This window comes from Diadema antillarum, unplaced genomic scaffold, assembly GCF_040938485.1.
Source record: "Diadema antillarum isolate AM-2024a unplaced genomic scaffold, OU_Dant_1.0 seq00000728_RagTag, whole genome shotgun sequence".
Classification (NCBI taxonomy): domain Eukaryota; kingdom Metazoa; phylum Echinodermata; class Echinoidea; order Diadematoida; family Diadematidae; genus Diadema; species Diadema antillarum.
The window spans coordinates 30,360-43,809 of NW_027271630.1; the positions used below are offsets into that span (position 1 = coordinate 30,360).

Here is a 13,450-nt window from a genome sequence, read left to right on the forward strand (position 1 = left end):
GTGGCACCAAGTTATTATACCAAAGATCCTTTGTACATCGGCACTCATTATGTATTTTCATTCCTTCATTTAGCTTCCCTTCCAAAAATCTGTGATGGGGTTATTTTGATGGCTTGCCTTCCAAAATTAAAAGCCCGTGAGACTGATCACAGTGATAGGAGGTAAAGATCCCAACTTCGGTATTGCATGACTGTGCGAGCTGCGTCAGTGCCATCGCCATTGAAGCTAGCTGGTTGTTGTTGTTTTTTATCGTTCTAGATTTTTGTATCCATAACAACATCAAGCTTGTGCGACCTTACTAACCTGCCGTTGAAGACCACTGTAATATCGTGATTGCATCATGAGTGAAGCCACATCGTACAGATTTGAGTCAAACACTGAAAATATAAACTTGCAAAGGGCTTTAAACAGACAAAAGGAACGAATTAAGGTGAGAAGGTTAGGTCCAGCCAGCAAACTACGAATTTTCGTGCACCTTGGACTTGGTACTTGTACCTCAGTCCCGTATATCTACAATTGTGTCACGTAGACGGAGTTCGTAGTGACTTTTCATTGATTAGATTTCTGAATCAACACACAAACCGTCAGCGCTATTTTACTTCTGGAGTCTCCCTAGCGGTACTGAGTAACATAGTAGTTGAAGGCCTAGTTGAAACTAGCACTACTTTGTAGGAGATTCCAGCTTATACGGGGCCTCTATGTTTCTTGGAACCTTCCGGGTTATTTTCCACAACTTTTTCCCCAAAAGGACAATCAGAGACTGGAATCGAATAAGCTTCCTCTCAATACAAGTTACAACACATCATGGAACTGCCCAACTAAGCATGGCAGAGATTTTTTACTTGCACAATGAGCACCTGTATTCTACATAAAGAGCAAACTGCATCCACTGTCAGAAACGCCACACCTGCGCCTGCACCACAACCCCTCATCCAGTTGCTTAACTACACACAGCCCAGTCGCTGTATAAATACTCCGCACGGCGTCTGGTTGGGCTACCAGTTGCTGAACTGATGCTGGCTTTGATGAGAAGCACCGTAGAAGTATTTCTTCTTCTCCCATATGTAGTGTATCCTTCCGGATCTGAAGTAAAACTGTAAAAATAGAATGCAAAAACACTTGACCTTTACCAGGCAGTAATTATATGTCCAAAATTGCTACTTTTGTCATGGAAATTACATCCAACTCAATAACTATACACAGCCCAGTCGCTGTAAAATAGCGACAGGCTTCGCACAGTGTCTGGTCGGGCTACCAACTCAAATCGAAATGTTATTTCCTCATTGTTTGTGTCAGACAATTGATTTTCATCTTGATTAACAAAGCACAGCATTGCTAGCAGTATACAGTATACATAGCAATGCAGTTTTCTGTCACTGTACAGAAAAAAACAACAGGGGTAGTATTACTGTTACCTCTATATGACCTTTCGTTATGAAATACAGTAGTATATAGTCAATCTTTGCTAGATAGAGGAGCAGGAGGAAGAATATGAAGTTCTTGAACAAAATCTCTTTTTATCACCTCTTTGTGCAGCATGATGAATTAATGGCAGAAAGAGAAGCAGTGGTGAGAAGGTAAGATTATTATTTGTTGTATATATACTAAAGTTATCAGAACCTTGATGATATACATGATGTAGGTATACATAATTGATATTCAAAGTCCTTTCTCTTTTGAAAGCCCTAAACTGATATTGCTGTACATAGAAAAATGTGAAATCAAATTCATTTGTTCTGGGGTATCAGAATTGCCAGTAGTACTTGCTGCTTGATCCTTGTTTGACCATTAATTTGAAATAGAAAAAGACAGAAAAGAAATTAATATAACAAGTACATTCCTCATTCTTATAATTTAAAAAAAAAAGATAAACCTCCCATGAATGAATATGATTAGGATTAGAAAAGAAACTGATTTCAGTAGTTGTTTCAGTGTTTTGTAAGAATGATAATGCTAAAAGAAGCATTGCTCTTATTGGATTTATGTGACCATGGTGACAATGATATAACTACATTTTGTCAGCTGAGAATGATAAGGGGGTTTAAAGTTGCCACTAAAGCCTCAAGCACCTTAATGCCCTTATCATTCTCACTCGACCTTTTTTTAGGCATATATCACTTTGGCCTCATGAATGTACTCAGGAATCATGATATAATAAGTAAGTGGGTACAGATTCACATTGAACTTTAATAGCAAAAAAACTTTGTACACAAAGTTTTTACTCCTTATTGAATTATTAATAGGAGAGTGAAACCCATATATATATATGATATAATTTCTTTATACAAGTAGAAGAAGGATCGAGTCTTGAGTATGCCATTTGTAGTAGGATTTCCAACAAGGTTTCCATTAAAGGACAAGTTCACCTTCATATACATGTGGAATGAGTGAATGCAACAATATTATTAGAACACTTCAGTGAAAGTTTGGGGAAAATCGGACAATCCGTTCAAAAGTTATGAATTTCTTAAGTTTCTGCACAGTCACTGCTGGATGAGAAGACTACTACAGTGTATGATGTCACATGCATACAACGATATAAGGAATAAGAGAATTTCACTAATTTTTATTTTGTTAAAAAAAGTGCAAATTTCCTCAACTTTTCGCTGACGTATGTTAAGGGTAATATTAATCCCCCTGCCTTCTGAAAGAGGCAAGTCAAGCGTTCTTTTATTTTGCGAGTAAAGTGAAAATATGTGTAATTTTCTTTGTTTTCTTTATATTTTTGTACACACGTGACATCACAAGCTGTAGTAGTCTTCTCATCCAGCAGTGACTGAGCAGAAACTTCAAAAATTCATAACTTTTGAACAGGTTGTTGAATTTTCCTCAAACCCTCACTGATGTGTTCTATAAATATTGCTGCATTCACTCAATACACATGTCTATGAAGGTGGACTTGTCCTTTAACAAAGAGGCGGGCTGAAAATTTCGTTAATAAAACCTTGCTGTAATGATACTCGAGACTCCTTCTTCTACCTACAGTGTATAATTACATTCAAAGTCCAACACATGGAAACTTCCAAGATATATATATGTGTGTGATAGAAATAAACTGGTAATGCATTTCTTGCCAATAAAGAATGAGTTTATTCAACTCAAATTTTAGCGGCCTCCGCCTTCTTCAGGAGTCTTGACAATCATTTCTTCGTGGAGACAATACATGAATTCTCAACATGTTTGGGATGCAGCAATATTAGTAGAAAACAGTAGCAAAGTTTGAGGAAAATTGAACGATCTGATCAAAAGTTATGCATTTTTAAGATTTTGGTGCAGCCACAAAGAAGATTAAGAAAATTCAAGATATTTGACTATTCCAGCATTATGCAAGAACACTTGCCTCTTTCAGAGAACAGTAGCATAATATTACCCTTAACATGTCAATAACAGGTTGAGGGATTGTGTACAGAGTGTACCTTTCATTTGAAAAAATAAATGAAATCCTGTGAAATTTTCTTTATATTTCTTTGTACCTTTTTAAATATAGTCCTTGCTATCATAAACTGTTGTGGTCTTCTCATCCAATGTTGAATTTATAACTCTTCGACAGATTGTCCAATTTTTCTCAGACCTTACTGGTGCGTTCTACTTACACATTATGTTGCTGCGTTCTCTCAGTCCACATGTATATTTGGGCTTCGTTCCCCTTTAAGTACTTGAATACTTTCTTATGTGAATAGAGACGATTCTACCAAGTTTTCGCAAATATCACATCGTATCGTGCAAAAAGGTGTTCATACAAATAAAAAGGGACAATGCAATACTTCATAGTATTAAGCTGACTTTTCAGTGACTATTCATGAGAATTGCATGCAGAATATATTCTGTTCTAACTCTTATACCTAGATAGATTAGGTGTTAAAATTATTTCTTGATTGCACACAGTGAACTTAAAGTGAACCAGAAAGCAGAGTGGACTGAAAATCTTGAAGAAGCCAGTGCAGCCAGGAGAATGAGGGGAGAAAAGGCAGCAGTAAAAGCAGAGGTTGCCATAGCAAGCAAGGCCCTTGTTGCCGTAAGTGTACTTGTATTTGTGTTGAATTCAACCAATTGCAAAATCGTGTTCCAAGTGTCAGTTTTGTGAAATGTCAAACTTGTGAATGTTATGGCATTATATGCAGTATAATCCCTTCCATGAGAAAAAATGTGTGATTTCCCACCTTGGATTAGGACATACAGTGCATTAGTGTTACAGGAGGTGATATTCTTTGAGCTTGTTTCATGAATATCAGTTGACTCGCAAAACTCAAGAAAAAGGAAGACTGCCAAATGTATGTATACAGCTCTTTATTATACCCCCGCCACACGTAGTGTGAAGGGGGGTATATAGGAATCACCGTGATGTTGGTCGGGTGGGTGGGTGGGTGGGCAGGCGATCGGGGGGTCAGTCGGTCGGTTGGTCTGTTGCAAAATCTTGCGTCGCGAACTCCTCCTACAGTTTCGAAGCAATTTAAATGATGATATTGAGGTATAGATGTGCAAGACATGTTTTTTGTGTTTGTCGGACAATGCGTTGCCATGGTAACCATAATTTTACCAAAACCTTGTGGATTGAATAACTTCCATAGTATTTAAGCAATCAATTTAAAAATTGGTATCTATGATGATCTATGGGTGTAGTTATGCAAGACACTCTGTGTGTTTGTACTTGACAAAGCGTTGCCATGGTAACCACATGTTTTCTTCGAAATCTAACTTCCACAAGATTCAAGCAATTAAGGTCAAATTTAGTATGTATGATGATCGGGAGGTGTAGTTATGCAAGACACCAATGTGTTAATATAAGAAAAATGTGTTGCCATGGTAACCACTCATTTTTGTATCAAATTGAACCATTTAATCTATGAAGGGGAAATTTGGTGTGTATGATGCTCTTTAAGTGTAGTTTTGCAAAATGTCCTTTGTATTTGTATCGGACAATGTGTTGCCATGGTAACCACATTTTTTTTTAATCCTGTGGAGTGAACTTCTTCCACAGTTTTCAAGCTATTGAAACCAAATTTGGTAGGCATTATGGCCCTGAGGTATAGATGTGGAACACATAACCGTTTCCATGGTAACCACAATTCTACCAAAACCTTTCAAATCGAATAACTTTTCCATCATTCAAGCAATTAAAGTCACATTTAGTATGTATCATGATCTAGAAGTGTAGTTTTGCAAGACATCAATGTGTTAGTTTAAAGGGAAGGTAAACCCAAAGAGCAATGTGGATTGAGTGAAAGCAGCAACATTAGTAGAACACATCAGTGAAAGTTTGAGGAAAATCGGACAATCGATGCAAAAGTTATGAATTTTTAAAGTTTTGGTGTTGGAACCGCTGGATGAGGAGACTACTAGAGGATATGACGTATGAGTGGACAACAATACAAAGAAAATATAAAGGAAATTCAACAAAAATTCACTTTTCTAGAATTATGAAAGAGCAATGGACCAACCGCTTTCAGAAAGCAGGGGGAATAATTGCTACCTTTAACATATGTCAATATCAAGTTGATGGAATTTGTAATTTTCATGAAAAATTGATTTTTGTAGTATTTTCTTTATATTTTCTTGGTATTGTTGTCCACTCATACGTCATAACCTCTAGTAGTCTCCTCATCCAGCGGTTCCAACACCAAAACTTTAAAAATTCATAACTTTTGCATCGATTGTCCGATTTTTTTCAAACTTTCACTGATGTGTTCTACTAATGTTGCTGCTTTCACTCAATCCACATTGCTCTTGGGGTTTATCTTCCCTTTAAGGAAAATGTGTTGCCATGGTAACCACTCATTTTTGAATCAAAATAAACCATTCAAGCTGTGAAGGTCAAATTTGGTGTTTATGATGGTCTTTAAGTGTAGTGATGCTGGGGGAAAGCATGTTTCCATTTGCTGTAAGTTTTATACTCAGTGTCAACTCTGTAATTGTACAATAATCTAAAATTATTCTGTTTCCAATTCAACAAGTGTACAAACTTGGTATTAACGTCATTGCACTCATGACATCACATACTATAAAGCGACACTAGGGGCGGGGGTATTAATCACCTTCAGTGATAATTCTAGTTTATTTTATTGTATTCCCTGGTACGTGTACTAGAGGAAACTTTGGATTCAGCAGCGTTATGCAACCACCACATCACATTTAATGCACGCTACTGGCCACATTTCTAGATGGACTTTATTCAATTTGTTATGAAAGTGTCTCATTAAAAAGGCAACAGGTGTAGCTGCCTGTGACTTTGTAGTGTCCTTGCTTGTTCCATCCTCATACACAAAAAGAGGGCGATTTTTTTTAGGGTCTGCTTGGGTGTGATCTATTAGCCACATTTTTTAATGGATTTTGTTCAAGTTTTGTTCAGAGTCTGAATCTGAACCCCATTATTTTTCATTTTTTATTTTTTATTCTTTTCTTTTTTTCTGACACTTCCTGCAATGTTCTGCATTTTACAGGTTCAAAGACTGCCACCATATTAGGTATCTTGTGTGTGCTCTGCTATGCACATTTTCTGATTGATTTTTTTTTTCAAAACTTGACCCCTGATTGTGTTGGTGATGTTGCCCCTAGAGCTTCACCTTTTACAGGGTCAAAGATCATATTTTGGTTGGTGTCTTTTGTGTCGCCTAAAATGGGCTGCATTTCTTGATGCATATTACTCAATGGATATGGAAGCGTATTATTCAGAAATCTAGCCAGCTATAACTTTTAATGATAGCGCCATCACTTGTTCTTATCTTTATACACAAATTGTTTGAGTTTCTATGGTCTCCTTGTCTGCGCTCTACTGGACACATTTCTTGATGAATTTTATCCAAGTTTTGTGCAGAAAAGTATTGTAAAATCTTCAGTTGTACTAGTTTTGCTTATGCTGCCCGGGATATTCTGCATTTTAATGGGTCAAAGGGCTGCCACCATGTTATATTTTTGTGTGTGATCTCTCATCCACATTTCTTAATGGATTTTTTAGCTCACCTGAGCCAAAGGCTCAAGTTAGCTATTGTGATCATTCATCAACCACCATTCCTAAACTTTGTACATTTCCAGCCTTTTCATTAAAAAAATGGCATTATTTTCTGACTTTTTGAGCAGAAATGTGCTCTTATGATAACATTGTTTAAATGTTCTAATACAGGTGAGGAGAGCAGCCCTGAGGGAGCAGATAGAACAGGAATATGCAATGTACGAGCAGGAGCTCCGTGCTCAGGGAAAGGCTTTCTACTTCAAGAGGGAATAATAACATCTGAAGCCTATGGGAAGAGGACTTGCTTGTTTAGCTGTTTGCTCTACTAAACTTCTGTCCAAGGTATACAAGTACCTGATGGCACATGGACAGTCTTACTCTTGTTTCCTGGGAGCTGATGATATGCAGCTGTTCCTATGGATACAGTAATGAAGATCTGACACACATGCTGGAAAAGGCCTTCGAAGTGTAATCTTTTGTGAGGACACAGCTTTTTTCTTGGACATTTCATCAAACGCCAATTTATGAATAGAAACTCCTGCATTGCTCTTTTGGCAAGTGAGGCTGATAAGATATGGCATATAACACATGACATTTAAAAGTCAACGACACAAACAAATAATTGATTTGCGACAATGGGGATTTCAAAGCATACAGGTATTTCTTTGCCAAGACTAAAACTATGCATTATAAGCTAAAGCACCCCCCCCCCATTGTTGTCATGGTGTAACCCACCTAACCCTCATAATATCCCCAACCATATGTTTGTTTTTATGCCCCTGCCACGAAGTGTCGCTAAAGGCATTATCTTTTCAGCTTGTTGACGATGTTGACGATGTCGTGCTTTCACAATTGCTTTTTCCTGTTTATACAGAAATGACAAAAATTTCATATTTCATCTGTATGAATATAAAACTTGCCTTAAAACCACCCAAAATATTTTAAAAAAAACACAAAAGTGAATTCTGATAAATCTTGATATGAGAACATGCTTTTACTTGTATTCACTAAAAATGACAATTTTTCCGAATTTCATATACTACATGCATGAAAAATTGTGAGGGTCTGGCATCATTAACTCGCTCATTTGAATATTCATAAGGACTGACCAAGAAATGCTTTCTGGGAAAAAAAATGTGAAATTTCAAAATGTCATATTTTCCTTATGTCTTATCCCATTTTGGTAATTTCTGTATCGTTCTGTAGGAAATATTTTTCTCTTTCTTTTACAATTTCTTTATTTTTGGGATGGATTTCCTCTATAAGTGATCATTTTTTTTTCCTTTTTTATTTTATTTTTTTTTCATGGACAGATTTGCAGTTAATCATAATGCACAGAAATATAAATGCGGTGAAAACTCCGGTCACAATATATGAAAAGCTGCTTCAGGCATGACATGAAAGAGTATGAGTGTCCTATCTTAAGGACAGAATAGGGATTTGAAATCATCAAGCAGTCCATATTTTGATGCCTGCCGGTTATTTCACTTTTCTCTTTTTCCTTTTTTTTTTCAAATACATGCACGTAATATTTGTACTAACTTGGAATAGATTGTAGCTCACTTAGCAGTATTATTCCTTAAGATACTGAAAAAAAAAAATGTAACTTCGGTTTCTCTATTAGTGTGTAGAGACAAACTAAGCACAAGTCATCAAGTCATCAATGCAGTACAGGAAGGATCGAAAAATTCTGTGTGTGGTGGTTATGTATTTTTTTTTGGGGGGGGGGGCAATGGAAAGAGAGGGCATTGTACTGCAATGACTAGTATGTATGTATGTATGTATGTACACATATGCATACTATCTATACATACGTACATGTGTATGCATGACTATTGTATTTAAGTCTTTCTTTGGTGAATGTCACTTTTATTTCCAAAAAGTATTTTTACATGACAAGAAGTGTGAAAGAGAGTCGTAAGAGCAGGGGGGGGGGGGGGGGCAAGGGTGTGGTCACCCGCCTGTGGAAGAAAGGGATTGTTAAAATATTTTGTATCAAATCATATACAAACATACAATAGAAATAGCAATATTATTACAATTACTTTGTACATGAAAAGAAGTATAAACTAACATGCAGAGAGAAGAATTAGACATGGAATAGAGAATTATAAAAAGCCTGATATAAAGTTTTGTACATGTTATTCACGATTATCCTATACTATGATGATTTGCATACGGTATTGTCATGTTTCCATAATTCAAATGACGGAGAAATGAAATAAATTGTGAATAAGATAAGCCTTCTCATATGCATGTTTGTTTCATCAATGTTCACCAAGAATGAGACTGAGATGGTGACTCGTTGAATGTTGCTGCTGTGGTACCATTGCAGTGAAATGCCAGTTGACTATAACGTGGCATCAAATGACATCGTCTCTCACAGTAAGGTCAATTCAATTTATTTTGGGACATCTGTATTTCTCATTATGGGTAACACTGTAAATAACATGAACACAAACTGTTGTACTTTGTTAATTGTAAACAGACCAAAAATAAAAACAACAATAACAACATACATTAAAAGGTCTAGACAGGCCTATATACAAAACAATATAAACAATAGTAGTTTTGGTCGGTATGGACAATGTGGTTCATGTTGGACAGATATCAGAGCTATGACGAGACATACCATATAAGCATGCTTGTGTGACTGTAAGCCCCGAATATTCGGCGGCAGAGGAAGAAACAAAGCGGATATCAGAGATTATGGTGTGAATTGAGTGAATGCAGAAATATTAGACCATGTAAGTAAGGTTTGAAGAAAATCGGACAATCCTTTCAAGAGCTGAGAATTTTCAAAGTTTCCGTACCGCTATCGCGGGGTAAGAAGACTGCAGAGATCGATTAATGGATATTTTCATTTTTCTAGCATAATGAATTGCGTCCGTTGCGGGAGGAAGGAAGATGATACAACGTATTACACATTTATGTATACCTTCAACGTGTGCCATCAGTATTAAGGAATGTGTAGTTTCATAAAATTGAGCACTTACATGGAATTCTCTTTAAATTTTTGTTATGATAGCGTTGTTCCAACTGTAATATCACAAACTATTGCAGTCTTCTTATCCACCAATTGCAGTTATTGCGTTGTAAAATTCATACGATTTGAAAGGATTGTCTACTGATAAATTGTTACTATTATTTTTGCGTTCACGCAATCCTTGTCGGTGCTGTTGGTTCACAGATCGATGATGCGAGTTTCAAGCTTGCTCCTGGCGTTTGAGGGAAGGCCGGAAAGGGGGGGGGGGTCAAATTGAGGCCTAATTTTCACGTTTTCATCTTTTTGAAAAAACACATGGTCAGATTTTTACCAAACTTAGCAGGTATCATCCCGAGTGTAGAATATAATTTGTACAAATGGGCATCATTCCCCAAGCACTTATTGAGGCCTCTGGGGGCACACTGGCCAGGTTGTTGTTGTTATTTTTTTTTTTTGGGGGGGGGGGGGGACGTAGTCCCCAATCAAGGAATCTTTAGATAAAATTAATTATCTTCTTCTCTGAAACCAGTTGTGATAAGCTCAGTCAGTGCTATAAAATCAGCCGACTGGTGACTGCATGTAATTTTAAGTTGTTGTTTTTTTCCCCTTGAGCGTTGCAGACAGATTCGCGAATTGGGCCGGGGGGGGGGGGGGCATCTTCACAAGGGTGACAGAATATTATGTTTATAGAAATGAGCACCATGGTTGGTCCCCAGGGGATCCCAGAACCCGCATTTTTTAAAGTTCTTTAAAACCAGATATACTCTGAGTAAATGAGTGACTGTACTTAAAAGAAGAAATCCAGGCCAGTACAAAGCTATAGTCTGTAAGGTAAGAGTAAATTTTTCAAGGCATAACAGTTGGAATTTGATCAAAATTGGACGAAAATAACGGAAATTGACTGAAATTGTGAAGTTTCACTAATTTTCGCGAAAACAGTTCTCGGATAGTCGATGTGGTTATGCATGATTATCATCCCTTCACAACTTGACATGGATAGGGTCTTTATAGTTTGTACATATACAGTTGTGATATTCCCCTTTTGTTATTGTTGCTGCTGTTCTGACACAATTATGTCCCAATCTCAAATCCTGATACATGAAACACTATGTCTGGCTGATCATAGGAATGTACTATATCGACAGTGGCGTATCTAGGGGGGGGGGGGGGGGCAAGGGGGCACGTGCACGTGCGGAGGGTACTTGCGGGGCGCTATGGGGGCAAAAACAAAAACAAAAATGAAAAACAAAAGAAGAAGAAGAAAAAAAACGCTCGCTCTGACGGGGGGGGGGGAGGGAGAATGGGGGGCAGAAAACCAAATCAAACAAGATAAAAACAAAACATGATGATGACGCGGACAAAATGACACTGTTTATTGTGTTCACACAAGAATTCCATGTTTTGTAAGCTGAAATACAAAAATTTTCGGCTCGCTCGCTGCGCTCGCTTGCCAAAATTTATATTAAAAAAAAAGAAGATAAGAACAAAACGTGATGATGACGCGGACAAAATGACAATGTCTATGTTGTGTTCACACATGTCATTTTATATTTAGCAGGCAAAATGTTACACGGAGCAGCGGCTGCAATTTCTTTCGTTCTAATGCGATCGCCGATTGGATCAAAAGAGGGCGCCAACGGTTTCGAACATAGTTACGGGGGGGGGGGTGCGCAAAAAAAACAAACAAATAAAACAAGATAAGAACAAAACGTAATGATGACGCGGAAATATACAAATTTCGGCTCTACAAGGCTGTCACTATATCTTGATTAGAATTGTAAGATTTAATGAGCAAAAAAAAACAAGAATTCCATGTTTTGTAAGCTGAAATACAAAATTTTCGGCTCGCTCGCTGCAGTCGCTCGCCAAAATGTATAAAAAATTATTACATTTAAATCACCCTCAAAAAAACCCTTTAAGTGCTTGAAAAAAGCATATCATATGGACTTTTTTTAAAGTCCCTTCCGGCATGGGGATGGGGTTGAACACTTTTTCAGAAATTAGGGGCGCAATTTTCGCGCTTGCCCCGGGCGCCGTTTTCCCCACAGATACGCCACTGTATATTGAAGTTATTCAACTCTGAATAACTTGATATTTCACACTTTCATAGCAGAAAATTGTATTTTGTTTTTATTTCTTTTTGTATGCGATCAATGGAAATTTGTGTGGAGATGACATCACCTTTAACATATTCATATATCAACTGTTCATAACTTCCGTGTTTTTAATCAGATTATGACCCTCTTTTTTTTTTTTTTTTTTTTTGTTCGTTTGTTTTACTGTTGCACGTGTCATATTTTACTTTTTCTTTTCCTACTAAATTTTTATCTGGACCGGAATTTTGCTTTTAATGTTGTTTATGGTATATAGATCCAGGGGTGGAGCCCTATGGAAAAGATGGGAGGCCAGTTTGACATTTGAGCTCCTTTTTGACAATGCATGGGCAGATATTTCTGCCAGCGTGATAGAACATGGACACCATGCCCTCTTGGATGCCCTCAAAGCTGCCCCCTACGTTTTTATATTTATAGGCAATAATAGTCTGCAAGAATGCGTGGCACAAGTGACCCGAGGTGAACATGCGATACGTTCGAGTGAGTGCGAGCTTGAGCCCGCATGTCTCTTGTTTCATCTCTTTCTTTCTTCCCTTGTGTTTTATTTTTCTTACGGAGATTTAACCCCCCCCCCTCAAAAAAAAGTAATAATGATAATAAATAGATAAATTGAATTAAAAAATTAAAAAAAAACAAATAAATAAATAAATAAGTAAATACATGAAAAATTGAAATAAAATAAAAGTAAAAATAAATCTAAAAATAGGGGGCAATTCTGTGAGGCTCCACACTAATGATGATAAGAACAATAATAAATACATTTTTCTTTTAGTGCCAGCTGCATGTCATTTCGTTGCTATGTGGCAAATATTTTATGCAGTATAATACAGCGTTCGACAGGTTCAGGTTTCATGCAGCTTGGACATTGTATGTATGTCTAATTGGCCTGAATAAAACAAAACGAGACATTGTTCTGGTGTTGTCGACATTTGCCTAGTCTTAATCTATCCATCGCAATTTCTTCCAGTCTGTTTCTATTGTGTGATTCAAATGAGATTGTACACGCTTCATGATGTCAAATAAAAAAAAAAATCCTCCAATGAGAACAAGTTTGCCACCGTTGTTGGCAAAGATTTATAATGTTATTGTGATTTATTAGTAGCTTTTCATGATTTGTATTTGAATTAACCTGTGGTAGCTGCTTTCGTCAACCTGATCGGTTCTATGGCATATCAATATGCCGTTTACTCTTTTTTTTTTTTTCATGCTGATACTTAGAAGAAAGAAATGTGGAAGGCATACAACGTCTACAACATTCCCAATTGATACTTTGGATGCATTTGTGTAAATATGCAGGTACAGAATTGTTTCAATTGAAATGATGAATATTTTATTGTTGTTTTTTATTCCTGGAGTAGATCTTTTTGACGTTCTCATTACATACATCAGTATTTACGTGCTATT

General features: G+C 36.9%; 1 protein-coding gene across 1 annotated transcript; it reads left to right on the top strand.

Moving 5' to 3' along the window:
* The first annotated feature begins 289 nt into the window (after positions 1-289).
* On the top strand, positions 290-7,219 carry LOC139738189 (uncharacterized). The gene is made up of 4 exons (XM_071648848.1): positions 290-430; positions 1,537-1,577; positions 3,886-4,015; positions 7,118-7,219. The coding sequence occupies exons 1-4, from the start codon at positions 341-343 to the stop codon at positions 7,217-7,219; spliced, it is 363 nt and encodes a 120-aa protein (XP_071504949.1). The 5' UTR covers positions 290-340.
* The last annotated feature ends 6,231 nt before the right edge of the window (positions 7,220-13,450 follow it).